This window comes from Canis lupus, chromosome 32 (assembly GCF_003254725.2).
Source record: "Canis lupus dingo isolate Sandy chromosome 32, ASM325472v2, whole genome shotgun sequence".
NCBI classification, from domain to species: Eukaryota; Metazoa; Chordata; class Mammalia; order Carnivora; family Canidae; genus Canis; species Canis lupus.
In genome coordinates, this window is record NC_064274.1 from 26511814 (window position 1) to 26528221 (window position 16408).

A 16408-nucleotide genomic window follows, 5' to 3' on the forward strand; every position below is an offset into this window, starting at 1 on the left:
AAGAATTCTGAATTAAAAATCCTTCATTTTAGAACTTAAGGGTAATTCTTCATAATTTTCTAGTTTTCAGCATTGCCATAAGACATTTAAAGTTTTTTCTCATTCTTCACCATTTGTTTGTACCCATTTGTTTACCTATTTCTCTGAAGGATTGTAGGGTCTTCTATTTGTCCCCAGTAGTCTGAAGTTTTAGGAATTCCCAGGTGTGAATCCATTTCATCCATTGTGCTGAGTTCTCAGCAAGTTCTTTCAACATGCTAACTCCTGTTCTGTTCTTGAATTATTTTACTGATGATTTCCTCCCCATATATACTCTGTTCTCACTTTCCGGGACTCTACTTATTTCAATATTGGATCTTTTAGACCAATCTTCTAATTTTTCACATTTTTGTTCTCTTTTCTATCCCTTTGAATTTTTTATCTTCTTTCTGGAAAGTCCCTGAACATTTTCTTCAATACCTGTGAGATTTTATTTGTTATTATCCTTTTAATTTCCAAGAGCTCTTTCTTAGTTCTCCAAATGATCTCCCTTATTTGTACAGCACTCTAAAAATTAGGCTGTTTTGGGGGAGCTTGGGTGGCTCAGCGGTTTAGCGCCACCTTCAGCCCAGAGCCTGATCCTGGAGACCTGGGGTTGAGTCCCACTTCAGGCTCCCTGCATGGACCCTGCTTCTCCCTCTGCCTTGTCTCTGCCAATTTCTCTCTCTCTCTCATGAATAAATAAATAAAATATTTTTTAAAAATTAGGCTGTTTCTTCAGCAGGTTTCCAACTAGTCCTTCTTTTTTTTTTTTTTTTTAATTTTTTTTTTTTAAATTTTTATTTATTTATGATAGTCACAGAGAGAGAGAGAGGCAGAGACACAGGCAGAGGGAGAAGCAGGCTCCATGCACCGGGAGCCCGACGTGGGATTCGATCCCGGGTCTCCAGGATCGCGCCCTGGGCCAAAGGCAGGCGCCAAACCGCTGCGCCACCCAGGGATCCCCCAACTAGTCCTTCTTATTCTAATTCCCACCTCCCTCTCTCTCCACTTCCACAGTTTCTCAGGGTCTAATTAATGAATCTTTGGAGAAATGATTAAATTATTGTCTCTCCATATTACTGGTTCTCTCCAATTTGAATCTCTCTGGTAATAAATCAATTACCATTCATTCATGTTCTTTACATCTTCTGAAATTTCTTAATGGTTCTGTATTTATTTTCACAATTTTTTATTTGTGTCAAATCCTATTTGTTTATTATTTGTATAGTGATATACAGTTTTTTCTAAAATTGACTTAAGGTGTTTTAAAGGGAGAGTGAATTGAAAATAAATTCAATAATAGTGTACATGTTTTGTGGCTACTGTAAAATTAATATTAAATTTAGGATACTTGTGGTCATAGAACAGAGGAAATTCAGAGGAAATTCAAAGTAATATGATCAATAGTTAAATGATTATTTTTCCTTCCTCTGTTTTCTCCCTCTAATTAAGATATATTGGTGTATCTCAATGTTGTATATCTGATTCTTCGTCCTCCACCACAGTTTTTACATTGTTTAAATGTCATTTTTACTTTCATTGTGTGACTGTTTTCTTGTTTCTGATGCGAAGCTCTTTATAGCAAAACTGGGTGCTGCTAAAACAAAGCCAGCTGTGTTTACTTGACTTTGTAAAGTCCTAATAATTCACAACAAGATTAGTGTAGCTACTTATGGTACTAAATATTTGCCAAAGTATTCATGATAAAACAGAGGAAGATGAAACAGAATTACAAATTAATGACTACCTTAGTTTTTAGCCTAGTGTATATGGGAAATTGTTACTTTTTTGCTGGGGATACATGTGATAATGGGTGCGTGGCTGAGCTGGGTTATATCACACATACAACTCATTTGCCTCTTGCAGTTATCAGAACTTAATCTTACCCAAAGGGATTAGATGGGGTGAATGCCTGGAGTGTCATTATCTTAAAAGACATCCTCTATCTTTTCTACCATATTGCTTGTCTGTGTGATGCAGATATCAGAACATCATTGCTCATCACTTGGGCTGTCCAAAGTACATGTCTGAAGACAAAAGTGTCTGGGAGATTTCTCATTTTTAAGAAAGCCTTTCTAAATATTTGCATTTCTGATACTTTTAAGAGAAACAGTAATCATTTATAATTGGTATTATTATCGTTTGAAACAGAAAAGGGAGGTAATAGAACTTTGATGTCAAAACGGAATGGAAAAAAAAGTAATGATAAGATAGGGACACAACTAAAGGGTTGAGGCTGGTTTTTTGAAAGATCTTAATAAGGAAGAAAGAAGGCAGCTCAGAGATACTAGACTGTCCTTTAATGTATCTGGGGATGTTTTTAGTAGTTAAAAAATTTAAATATGCATATAGCAATAGACCACACTAATAAACTACCTTATTAAAATTGAATTTTCTTTGAGTTGTTTGATTATATTTTGATAGCATTTCAGTTATTTTTAGAAGATTAATTAAACTAATATTTGGTGACAAAGGGAAAATGCAGAAGAAATTCTGATTATATTCATACAGATAATATGATTTCTTCTAATTAAGTTAATGCCTTCCATATTCCAGACCTGTTCTTATTTAAGGGAACAATTTCTACTCAACTGTCTAAACTATTGTATTGTTGAAGAATCTCTGCTTAAGATATATAAGAAAATGCCGTATTTCATATTTGAATATTCTGCTTTTGATACACCATTAGTTAGAAAATATATTTTTAGTTACTTTTTTTTTAGCATTCATAATAGATTTACAGTTTTTCCCATCCACTTCACCCAGTCCTCTGGGAAACCAAAATATCTCTCTCTCCCTATCTCCCTCATTCCCTCCTTGCCATCCTGTCTCCTTACATACCTTCCTCCCTTCCTTAATAGATTTGGTATAAATGGGAAGAAGGTACAAGATAAATCATATTAAAACAACTCTTTACTCCCTTGCAGACCTTTAATACTTACTTTGATTTTCCTTAAAAAAAAATATTGCCTTTTGGTTTGCTTCCATCTTTTTCTATTATAGTATCATCTTTTTCTCAGCATGTGATAAAACTCCTCAATCTATTATTCAGGACCATTGTGCAATTTTTTTTGGCAAAAAATTCAATGTAAAATAAAAACACATTACAGAAAATCTGAAATCTATCACTTCAATCTCCAAATATTCATTGAGAAAATACTATATGTTGTGCCAGAGATGTAGTGATGACAGAGAAATTGCGCATAAACTGGTAAGTAGGGAAACAAAATGATTCCAGAGGGTTAATAAGAGCTATGATAAAAATAAAAATGAGGAGATGTGGACAGAGTGACTGATGTGTATGTGTATGTACACATGTGTGTGCATGCACATGATCATTTAAAGTTTCTTAGTTTCTCATTTATCAAATGAAGAGTTCAAATAGATGATCTCTAAGGTGTTAGCAGACCTTTTCTAATGATAAACTTTTCTAATATTGTCCAAATTTATTAGATCCATTTCACTGTTCCAATGATGTGGTATGTTGTCTATTTATATTGATATTTAGAAATAATAATTGAAGAATTAAAAAAATTAAACTATTAGGATGTGAAAACTGTCAATATTCTTATCTACTAAAAAACCAAATGAAAACAAAACCCAAAAACCCAAATCCAAACAAACAAAAAACCTAAAAGAAAATAAATGTGTATATCTGTCCACCAGAAGGGATTCAAAGCCCAATTTGTATCCATGCTCATTTATAGTGTCTCTTTATTTGCCCTTTTGCAAAAACAAACAAACAAACAAACAAACAAACAAAAAAACCCATCTTTTAGAAACTACTAACTTCTTACTAAAAAAATGAATGACAGTGGATTGGACAATGACATGACCAGTTCACTTTCTATGAACTGCTTGGCTAGTTGGAATGGTTGTAATCTCACCTCAGAAGCTCCTAAAGGAAGAGTCAGGCATGAGCATTCACTTTTGTGTAGCCATTTGAAGATCTGTTGGTTAAGAAGAATTCTACGTGGAAAGTCATGGAAAGTATCATGTGATAGCAATGATTAGTAACAGTGGTGGTATTAATAATTAATTTAGGGAGCTATTGCATTTATTATAAATCTCTTTTGGAAACCGTGGTAGAACCTCTGAAACACTATGAATTCGACTATTCAATTTGGTAGAAGAGAGGAGACAATGCTTTCTTTTAACGATACTTGGCAAGTCATCTGTTTAAATAATTAATTTCTTTTCCTCACTAATAATCACAAAAGTGCCATCAGGAAAATGCATTTTTCTTGGTTGTCATGGAAAAATGCATTCTGAAATTGTTTCCAACTATTGTTATGAATTTTGTTATTTAAAAAAATATATAAGTGGAACATGGATAGAAATCCTGCTTTGAGTTCTCAATGGACAGATACACTCACGTGTTCTTGTAAGCTTTTGCTTGGTAGTAGGGTCTTTCAGCCTGGCTTCTTTCTGTCATCCATCGCTCTTGCTTCATTTTTAGAAATGGTATGCAGCCACATGGAGGAAAAATAAAGGAAAAAAACAGTTTCAAGATTAATCATAAAAATCACAAAAATGAAAAGGAGTTAGTAAGACAAATGTCTGTGAAACTGATATTAGTTATGTCTATTGTAGAGGCAAGCCAAACCTACTGGACATGGGCTCTTTGATGATCAAACCAATCCAGCGTGTAATGAAATACCCGCTCTTGCTGTGTGAACTCCAGGGCTCCACCCCTCCCTCTCACCCTGACTTTGGGGCGCTGGGGGATGCCTTTATTGCAGTGAAAGACATTAACGTGAACATCAATGAATTCAAAAGACGGAAGGATTTAGGTAAGAAGAGACATGATGAATTGAGTGTTTACTGTGATTGAAGTGTTCTGCTTATGCTCCTGAGAATCAGAATATCTAAGTAGTTACAGCAGTTTTCAGTGATCATGTTCACTTGATATCTAGAGTTAGAGGTTGGGAGCAGAGTGTAGCTCTGCCTGGCCAGCTGAGTTCAGGAGATCATGAGGCACAAAAGAAAGAAAGAAAGAAAGAAAGAAAGAAAGAAAGAAAGAAAGAAAGAAAGAAAGAAAGAAAGAAAGAAAGAAAGAAGAAAGAAAGAAAGAAAGAAAAGAAAAAGAAAATGAAATTTTTAAAAATCAAGCAGCCCTATACTTGAATTCTTTTGACCCCCTCATGCCTTGTGATATACTGTGGGCTAAAGATACCATAGCACATTGTTCTCCTGTCACTGGTGATATGTGTGGTAAGAAGGAGACACGGCATGGCCAGGAAGCTAGAGTAGTGAGAATCTAGAGCCAAATCAGTGATCAAACAGGCCCAGCTAATACATCAAGCTCATCTGGTTCTGGCACATAAAGAATGTAGATTTTGTAGCAATAATATAATATAATAATCCCTCTATTGAAGGGAACAAGTATATTTCTTTCTCAAATTAAAAAATTATTGTTACGAATTTGTTAGCCAAGATGTAAAATTCATGTCTGAAGTGGAATGTAAATTTCAAAACAGGAGGCACAATTATAGGGTTCCTATCATCCCAGATGTAGTAATGTACTGGGATAGATTGTGTGTGTCCTTTGTCAGTGTGATTTGTGTCCATAAGTTCTTAATTGGCTTTTTACTTCTAATACTAAATCTCAATTCAACATTAAAGCAATGGTAGGACTTTAGAGCTAACTGCTCCAACAACTTCATTTATTTACATTGTTTTTCTTTTCTAAATTTATATTCAAAAATAGTATGTATTTATATTAATAAATTAAAATTACAAAGAAGGGACTAGAGAAAAAAAGTAAAAGTTGTAGAGGAAGAGACACCATAAACAAATTAAAAGACAGTCCATAGGCAAAGGATTACTATATAGAATATACCATTACTGATATTTAATCAATAATAAAAACATTCTAGGGACGCCTGGGTAGCTCAGCGGTTGGGAGTCCGCCTTCAGCTCAGAGCGTGATTCTGGAGTCCTGGGATCGAGTCCTGCATTCAGCTCCTGCATGGAGCCTGCTTCTTCCTCTGCCTGTGTCTCTGCCTCTCTCTCTGTGTCGCTCATGAATAAATGAATAAAATCTTTAAAAAATAAAAAATAAATTCTAATACAAAAAAAAGGTTAGTAATAGAAGGAAGTAGTTCAGAAAGACCAATACATTTCTAAATGTTAAGCTTCACTTATAATCAGAGAAATGCAAATTAAAATCACAATGACACATCATTCTCATCCTATCAGATTGGCAAAAGATTTTTAAGGGACAATGTTAGGTGCTGAATCTCAATCTGCAGATGAGAAGTCTTCAGACTTTCTACGTCTTTTTTTTTTTTCTATTTTCTTTCTTCTCTTCTCCTTCTTTCCATCTTTCCTGAACACATGTGGCACTACAGTTTGCTGGGGTTTGCTTTTAAACTTAATTACATATCATGAACATTCTTCTAGTTAATATTGACCTTCAGTGGTTCCCTAGTTTTCCATTTCTGAGTATGTCATAATTTAGTTCACTGTTCCTCTATGGATAAACTTTTTGATTGTTCTAGAATTGTGCTATTGGAAAATGTGCTGTAGGGAACAAAACATTGTATGCCTGATATGGAAAGCAGCTTCTCTGCACAGATTTCCTGCCATAGACTATACGTTTAGAAGGTTCTGCTCATTTGTTCTCCATAAAAAATGTATTGGTTTAATCCTCACCAACGGTGTGTGAGATTGCCCATCGCCTAGCACCCTTACCGGAACTGAATTGTAGAAGTATTTAACATTTTGAACAACAGGAGAAGTGAAAATGATCTTAAAGATAAAAAGATAAAGCTCAGAGAGGTGACTCAGCTTTCCCCAAATGTCTCAGCTAGTGCAGAGCCAGCTACTCTAGAGTCTAAGGTCTCCTTATGTTGGGTGCAGTTTCCTTAGCTAGGTCTTGAGGCTTCATTCTAGAGACTGAAGACAATATATTATCTGAGAAGAGAGAAAGTTTTTCTCCAGTGCCAAGTATTTTTTAAATGTGATAAGTACATGGATCTTGAGCTTTGAGGAGCTCAAGTCCCTGCACACCTGGAGTTTCCAGTCAGTGGGTTGGGCAGCTGAGCTTATGCCTGGGGATTAGGGCCAGAGCATATTGCATCTGCATCAGAGGGTCAAAAATCACTTGGACTTCTCTCTTAAATATGGATCTTGAATTCTTTGGATGAAACATACACTTCCCATGTTGCACATGTTCAGATATGTGATTGCATTCTTTCATTTCAGTTCTAAAATACAAGAAAAATGATGAGGATGAATCACTTAAAGATAAATTGTCTAAACTAAATATTCATTCAATTAGCAAGAAATCAAAAAGAGTGACAAATCATCTAAAGATTCTGACCAGAGGAGAACCACAGGTAACTTTTCTTCTTGGGCCACATACGTTCTTCTGGGGCATATGAATGCTGATATTTTGCTTATTATCAGAGCTGTTTCTAGAACACTGAGAATCAAGGTAGTGGCCAGATGTTGATCTTTTCTTTCTACCTCTTTTAGGGGAAATGGAGTGTGGTTGGCTTTGACACTATTTTAGCTGTAGTGCTTCCACTGAGGAAGCAAAGGAGAGAAAAGGACATGAGGACAGGGCTCAACGTGAGATGCCCCGAAGTCCTGATACTCACTATCAAGTAGCATATAATCTCACCCAAGGCCATGTCCTTCTTTCATCCCTATCTTATCTCTGCTTTTTAAAATCTCACTTTCCTTTGGGGTTCCATTAATGTTCATTCGATCTTCACTTCACCTATTTAAAAAGGGGTGGTTAAGTACATCCCTTATTTTGATTTTTTTTCCTATCCTAATCCTCTTCCTCTCCCCCCCCCCCCCCCACACACGTATTGTCACTGGGCAACTGTTCTGTGTCAGCTGTTTAGCCTGGTTTGAACCACATTCATCTCAACCCCAAATAAATAATGGATGAATTAGCAAAGGCTCTCAAACTTTAATGTGTGTAACAATTAGCTGAGGAGCTTGCCAAAAGATTCCAGGGTTCCTCCTAGTTCAAGGGTGCAACCTAGAAGCCTGGTATTTTTGCAAAACTCCAGGTGTTCTGAAGCTAAATGACCTTCAAGTGAGTGACCAATGGAACACGATTGAGAATCACAAGACAGAAAGCTCATAGCCTGGATATGGAAATTAAGTGGGCTTCTAACAAAAAGTAGGCAGGACAGTTCCTTTGTTACCATATAGTATGTTTTTCTTCTTCTCATTTGCCTGATTTCATCCCTTTTTGTTAACATCTCTAAGGTTTTTAGTGTGAACTAGAGGCAACCATATGGTAGTTCAGTCTTGGTTTTGTTGGCTTTCCTTCGTTCTTTAGCTGCCATGGTCTTTTTCCTTTTTCCATTAAGTCTTTGCAGTTTTCTGACCCTAAGATGGTAGTGGCCTCTTCCTATTCTGAATGCCTAACAAACTTGCTGAGTGTTTTCCAATCTTGGCATCATGAACATTTGCTGAAGTTAGCACAGTGCAAAAATTAAGAGCAAAATTTTTGAAGTCATTCAGATCTGAATTAGAATATCACTTCTGCCATTTGCCTTGGGGCACATACCTTAAAGCCAAGGTGGTCCTCAAGATTATAAGGATCTAGCCGTGGAGGGCTTGTGAGAATGAAATGCGGTGATGCATATGAAGAAAGTACCTAACACAGTGGGTAAACACTCAGTATATATTGGCTGTCATCATCATCATCGTCATCCTCATTTCATATCACTACAGTGTATTACTGCTTACTAACTTTTAATGTACAGATTTCTTACTACTGTTGTAGATGTGAAATCATTTATGTATGGTGTATTAATCAGGTCTTTTAATTTCTGTATTTTATGATGTTTAGACAACTTGAAAAAGCTGGCCATGACAGATGCTCGTCCCAGGACTAGTCAGTCCATTCTTAGAGATAGCAAAGGGCTCAGCTGGGATCACTTCTTTCATATGTGAACCAACTAATCCAGCCCCAAACACCTTCCAATCTATCTCTCACACACCAAGCCAGTGTTCCTCTGTCTTAAATCATCCAAGGCCAGGTACCAGGCAAATAGAGACTACCACTAAAGCCCAGAGCCCAGGGGAATTTCCCAAACTGGCCAATCCTAAACTGTTTATCCTGACCTAGCTATTTTTATAGGGTTTCCCACCAAAACCACAATCAAGGCTCTGGCCTTGACTTTCCCCTTGCTCCTTTCTGCTACCTGACCAAAACCTAGTGATTGCCCTATGGACCTATATGGCACAAAGTAACCTTCTCTTTAGGACTTGTCAGTATATCAACTTCTTCCAAGCCTTGTTTCTGTTTCCTCTTGTGGCTGCACCTATTTTACCATTCCATATCCAATACGGACATTCTTAGAATCCGTGGCATGTATCATTCTTGTCAGTACTTCTTTATGCTCTTCTAGGGGCTCACTGGGTCCATTGCATGCAGGAAAAAAACTCCAGGCCCCTCTCTCAATGTGAAACTATAATGTGAGACGTTTGGGTCATTATGGTGTACGGTCATAGATCAGGGAAAGGAAAATCAAAACATTTGAACTAAAAACAACAATAATAAAATTGGATTGGAAATTCAATTTGAGAAGAGACGATAGCCTCCATAGGCATGTGTAAATGTCATGCACACAATTCTCCCCTGCTTTTTAGGTCTTTGCTTCTGACTTAAGACAATTCTGTTGAGGAACAATAGGCAGGTCTTAATTCTGGGCAGGTTTTTGTAAAAGCTGTTACATTCTTTAACATATTTATCATCAGCTTCTGATATTTTCCATTGTGAACTAAAAGTGAATTGTAGGTAAAGTGGCCTGAAGGGATATTAATTAGATTTTTCCCCCTTAATCTTTTGAGAAGATGTCCTGTCAGCAATGAAGCATTTCACTGTTAATCAGAAAATCAGCTGCATAGGCTGAACTGCAGAAGAGATAAATCTCAAATCAGTCAATTTTGCACTTGTCAGCAGCTCAAGTGAAATATTTGGTGGAGTTAGGGTATAAAACTATTACCCGAGAGGAAGATTCTATTCAATTCATCACACATGTATTGAACTCTATGTACCAGACACTGTGTTAGAAATTGGAAATACAAAGAAATTCTGAATTCAGACTCCTCGGGTTTGAATCCTGGTGTTACCTACTAACGTGAGTAAATTTCATTAATTTCCTATATTATTTACGGTAAAGACCAAGCTCCTTTCAAAGAGATTCCAAAACAAAGTAGGTTAAGCCAGATAGTCATTTATTTATCTCTTACAATAGTCCTAAGATGTGAGTTCAGACAGGTGCTGCTGCACAAAATTGTTCAGGAACCCAGTTGTCCCCAATTTTGTACTGTGCTGTTTCCCCAAACATACTGTCTTCATATGCTTGGTTGAAGTTGGGTCACTGCTGTGTCTTCAGTCTTGCCCTAAGGATAATGCTGTAAGGCCAAAGTTCAGAAGTGAAATACAACCCTTAGCTAACATCCTATGTATTCAAACCAGTTATGAAGGCAGAACCAGCTGCAGGGGAGACTGGAAAGGGTAGCTTCTAGCAGGGCAGCCATGTGTCCAACTTAAACTAACCATGTGTCCAGGAGGAACATCAAGCTATGTCTGCCACAGCTCCCAAGATTCTGTTTATCTCTAAAATGGGATTAATTGTGGCACCTCTGCCATAGAGTTTTATAAGAATTGAAATGAGAGCATGGAAAGCAGGTTTTAGCATAGTGTCTGGAACAGAGTTAGTGTTTAATAAATGTTAGCTATTATTATTATTGAGACAAAAAATACTTAATCTCAAATGCCTGCAATTGACCAGTCGAGAAAATCACTTAAATAATTAACAAGTGTTGTGAGAGGACATTGGGGAGCAATTAATTCTCTGTAGTGAAAAGAATAGGAATTCAAGGGAGGATTCACAGAACGGATGACAGTTGAGTCCTCAAAAAAAATTAAACAGAATTTTGTAAGGCAAAAGAAGGGACAGCAGCATATTCCAGCAAAAGGAAACAGCATAAGAAAGGCATGGCTCTAAGAATGTAGAACTGGACAATATTTCTCATACTGGGATCCTGGATCTCTTACTTTAGAATCATCTGGATCCCTGCCAAAATGCACAAAATAAAACAGCTAGTGATGGGTCCTTGAAAACTGCATTTAAAATAATCTGCCCCAGCATATTGTTCTATACATCAAACTAGATTAGCACATAGACACCCTAAGGCAGAGGGTTTTGAAATTCGTGTGAATTATAAAGAACTGTGCACCTATTTAATCAAAAGCTTCTTAGATAAACAATATTATGGGGTTTAAAAATAAAATAAAATATCACCATTTTCTGTACATCCAATTCTGAGGTCAACCATCTCCCCCCAACCCCCTCAGGTCACTCATCTCCCCCACCCCCACCCCACCCCCTCAGGTCAACCATCTCCCTCTCCCCACCCCACCCCCTCAGGTCAACCATCTTAAATGAACAAACCTATGAACTGAGAACAGCTATGGTTACTAACCAGTACAAACTGAAGAATATCCACCATATTCCACAAATCATTTGCATGTTCACATAGATTTTGCCAGCATGAAGCTGGTTCTGCCCTTCTTTTGTCATAATTTTGATAGTTAAGAAATACTTTGCACCATTAATAATAATTATGGTATTATCAAGAAATCAAGATAAGATATCAAGAAATAACTGAACACATGTGACCACTATCTTAACTCTGCTGAGTTTTCCTCACAGAAGGAATTTTTGCTAAGATTATATTCAGTTTTTCAAATTTGAGCTGGGTAAGAATTACTGCCTTTCTTTAGCCAAGAAGCTAAGTATATTTGCTAAATAACCACTGTGAAATTAACTGAGATGAGTCATATCAACAATAAGTTTCAGTCAACAGGTCAACTTTTCATTTTAATTTTAATTTTTTTAATTATTTTACATACCCACAAATTGAGCATAATTTAAGAGTACGTATATAATGCAGGCCATTAAAAACTGTAGAGAAAAGTTTTACCTCCTCCATCTACCATCACATAGATGAAACTCTGTGAAAGCTGAACAGCAGATTAACCTGCACTATGTGGCTCTGCTACAGTAATTGAACAGCAGTTGTGCTGTGTGCTGGTACACAGCAAGTACTGTGCTAAGGCAGTCAGCATGACATGAGAGGTTTTCATCTACACAAGGAGTTCTTTTGTCATGTGCTGGGCTAATACAGTCTGTGATATTTTTTTAAAACATCAGATCTGCTTGAGTTATAAAAATAAATAATTTCATCTACATTTTAGGTGAAAGACAATACCTTTAATAGAGAAGAAAAGCTATTTAGATACTTAGAAAAGACGGTGAGGCATTGTGTGAAGAACATTTCACTCTGTCTTCAACACATACAGGTAGGTAAGACACAACTGTTTCCAGCGTTTCTACAAGAAGGTATTGATGTCCATGGTTATTACGAAGAGTAAATGTGAATGTTCATTCATTTATATGATCTAATTTATATGATAAATTTCATTTATACTGTATCAAATCTGGGAGCTGAAGACTGCAGGTGAGGGAAACCAGTTTAAAGATTTAGATTTTGTTCTTTGCTTCCTTATCTGCTCCATCTTTCTCCCAACCAAAGTCACCATGTGGCGGGACATTAACTCACACGATTGCCATGTGGTGCTAGACTATTAAAATGCTTTTCTTATAACAGAGCTGAATTCATTAATGCAAAATTGATTCAGCAGAAATTTTCTTTATTTGTTGGATTATACTAACATACACTAACTATATGTTATATAGTTATATTTATATAATTAACATATACTAACATATACTAACTCTTGTACCCAAATCACAAATTTGCAATTTTAAAAGTGGGACTGAAAGAAAAAAAAAATCAAAGGAGGACATCACATAAAATTAGAGAAAGACTAAAGAGCATAAAGCATAACATAAAGGCCATATAAAAAAAAACACAAAAACCCACATGTGGATCTCAAATTCAGCTGCAAGCCTTTGAGAAGCCAACTTAAAAAAGGATGTACGATCTCACTAGTCTAGATGAATAGAGCACCTCTTATTTATTTTATAACCAGTGTTTCGTAACGCCCCCTTTACAGTTCTGAATGAAATTCACATGTAATTCAACCTTACATAGGTAGGTCTACATAAAAGAAAATCAATGTGAAGGATAATAAATTCCTTTTTTTTAAATTTTTAAAAAATATTTTATTTATTCATGAGAGACACACACACACACAGAGACAGAGACAGAGACAGAGAGAGAAAGAGAGAGGCAGAGACACAGGCAGAGGGAGAAGCAGGAGAAGCAGGCTCCATACAGGGAGCCTGGTGCAGGACGATCCCAGTTCTCCAGGATCAGGCCCTGAATTGAAGGCCACGCTAAACCGCTGAGCCACCCGGGCTGCCGAGAAAATAAATTCTAAAAAAATAATTGGAGAACTACAATATGCAGATGTTACACAACCATAGTAGTGTGGGACAAAAACACCCCCACAGATTCCCAGTAACCCAGGAGCTTTTTCTGCTAATGTTAAGAATCATAGACTTAACCAAACCAATTTGAAGTGTGGTATAATTATATTCAGTAGAGAAAGAATGGATCTCATAAAGAAGATGTGGTGTCTTCAACAACACCTTGATCATGGTTATGATTGCAAGACATAGTAGAATTCCATGTAACTCAGTTAACAAATGACCCCCTTCCCATTTTCCAGTTTTTACCTTGGATATCTATTTTTGGAAGCAGATGTTTGTATGCATAGGTAAAATATCATACCAACAGAGGATTAGGTTAACAGGTATCATGATTTGGAGAAAAGATTCTGTGTTATGTTGATTCTGTGTTATGTTGGTTTATTTTTATGTTGGTTGGTTAACAAGCCACATTCTTTTTTCATTTATTAACTGATGCAAAGCCTGATTTTACAATCAAGTTTGCTAATCTCTTCTTAAAGCTCCGCTTTCTGTGAAAAGAAAACAAAAACTTAGTTATAACAGCCAGAGAGCCGTGGGAACTCTATCCTTCATATATATTTCACGAAGTGAATGCATCTTGGGAACATCTACAGGAAAGTCTTCTATTTCCACTAACTGATTCAACAAAAACATGAGCATCTTCTTTTAAAAAGAGCATTACATTCACTAAGGAAAACTGAAGACACAAATCAAAGAGGAGTGATTTCTAAAATAAAGGATTTGTAAGAACTGAATGGTCAATAAGATGAAGTCCACTTAATAGAAGGTGTCATACAGAGTAGTAGGAGAAAGTGACAGAGGGCAAGTAAGAAAATAATTATTACAAGTAACCTCATTGTATAGAAGATTCATGAAATTTTTTTCCTTCCTTTTTTAATCTCTCAGTGGTAATGGAGGGTTATGATGATGAAGTGTACATTTGGGATCATTTAATTATAATGAACTTCAGAACTTTGCCTATTTTGTGATTTTGTTTTTGGTTTCAGGATGCCATGCCCTTAGCACTGCAGAGCATGATGGAGCTCCAGGAGATTTCATGCAACAAAAATAAGGAGGAAAGGAGCCATTCAGAGGCCCTAAGTAATGCCCCAAATCCCTGTGGTGACTTTGTAAGTTATTTATATTCACAGATAAACTAGGAAGTGGGGTTAAAAGAAAAGCTATTTTTTATTTGTTTTTCTGGAGTTAGAAATAAAACATGCACTAAAGCAAATATGAATGTCAAAATCAGTAGATTTAAACAGGAGGGTTTTTTTTTATTATTGACTATTTTAAAGTGAATTAGTGAAGATCTCAATTACTATGATTAAAATTTAAGAGGGTCCCAGACTGTGTTTCTAAGAGTAGTTAGTGTCTATGTAGCTTTTAAAATCAACATTTAGCTTAAGTCTGCATGTGATAGATCACGGATTTATTAAATTGGCAAGCTATGATTTTCCTAAAGCAGTCTCTGGAAAAGTCTGGAGTCCTTACAGGAGGAGCGAAGCTACACTCTGATGATGTGACTTTGATTAACACACTATATACTGGAAAGTAAAGCCTTCTTATTGAGAAAAGGCTTTTACCTATGAGTCATACGTCTTCTATGCTGTGGTAAAATATTTGTTTCCTATGAGTTCTGTAAAATATACAGAATTACCAAACATAGCCCAGGAATCATAAAAACATGCTTGAGCCAAGAAAATATCTGGCTGGTAAAGTTTGAGTAGTACTGATGGGGGAACACAGGGCTAGCTGAGGACAAAGCACGAGCTCTGGACAGCACCTTGACAAGTCCTTGAAGCAGGCAAAGGGGCACTCCTCTACGGTCTCAACTGCCTCGGTGTTAATACTTTGCTAAGGGCAAAAGGCAGTCTTAGCCCGACCCTCGGGAGCCTGTAAGTCTACTCTGACATACAAAACTTCCTTTAGAAATATCCTTTATCTCTAACCCCCCGAGATACATGTTGGCAATCATCCCCCAAGCACCTGGCCCACTGTTATACATCTGAAGGGTCTCATGACTCAGGTTTTATTAGATGGTAATAAGCCACCTTTTCCCAACAAAAGCTTCCCCCCCCCACCCCCCAAGGTCCTGGAAACCTTGCTTCCAAAATTCCTTAGAGAGTACGCTATCCTGAAACCCCTCCCAACCCCAGGTATGTAATCAGCCACCCCTCACAGGCCTGGGGCAGCAGCTCTTCCTGCCTACGGGTCCTGTCCCTGTGCTTTACTAAAACCATCATTTTGCACCAAAGTTGTCTCAAGAATTCTTTCTTGGTCGTTGGCTCTGGACCTCACTTATATTCCAAAACTTCATCAGTACTAACTTTAACTTAGTATCTTGTGTTCCAAAGGTATTATTATTATATCATAGTAGTATGTTATATAGAAGCTATAATAGACTCCTTCATCATTTTGAAGATCCTTGAAAGTGGCATTTTTGTGTCGGCATTATGGCATTCTGGGTCAGATAGTTCTTCATTGAGAGGTCCTTGTGTTCCTGGAGGATGTTTAGCATTCCTGGGAAACCAAGCTCTAAATCTCAGTAATGCCCCCTCCCCCCATCTCAAGTAGTGACATCCAGGGAATAGCCTCACGTATTTCCAAATCCTAGGAAGTGATGCAGCCCCACCCCCAGTAGAAACCTCTCAGAAGCATCTTATTTCGTGGCACTGGGGAATGGAAACTCAGGATTACATCTGAACTAAGATGATCGATTAGATAAATGAGAATAAGAGAGCAAGAGAGAGAGAGAAAGAGGTTTTTACAATGGATGTTAAATGGAAACAGTGTGGCTAGTTCTTTATACATTTTCTGGGCTTAATTACAGAGAGCACATTTTAGAAAAGTCCTTAAGGGTTTGCTCTTTAGCTTAATTCCAATGTATTAAGTCAATAAGTATTTATTGAGCACCATGTAAGAGCATGGTATACAGCTGCTTCAGCATGTCCCGAATTTGATGG

General features: G+C 36.8%; 1 protein-coding gene across 2 annotated transcripts in view; it reads left to right on the forward strand.

The window, feature by feature from the left end:
- Positions 1-16408, forward strand: part of ARHGEF38 (Rho guanine nucleotide exchange factor 38) — a 128986-nt gene that overhangs the window by 94298 nt on the left and 18280 nt on the right. For both annotated transcript variants that reach the window (XM_049104806.1, XM_025465803.3), the window contains exons 6-9: positions 4615-4814; positions 7231-7364; positions 12263-12367; positions 14450-14572. In XM_049104806.1, coding sequence (XP_048960763.1) covers positions 4615-4814; positions 7231-7364; positions 12263-12367; positions 14450-14572 — 562 coding nt within the window. The remainder of the gene's footprint in view (positions 1-4614; positions 4815-7230; positions 7365-12262; positions 12368-14449; positions 14573-16408) is intronic.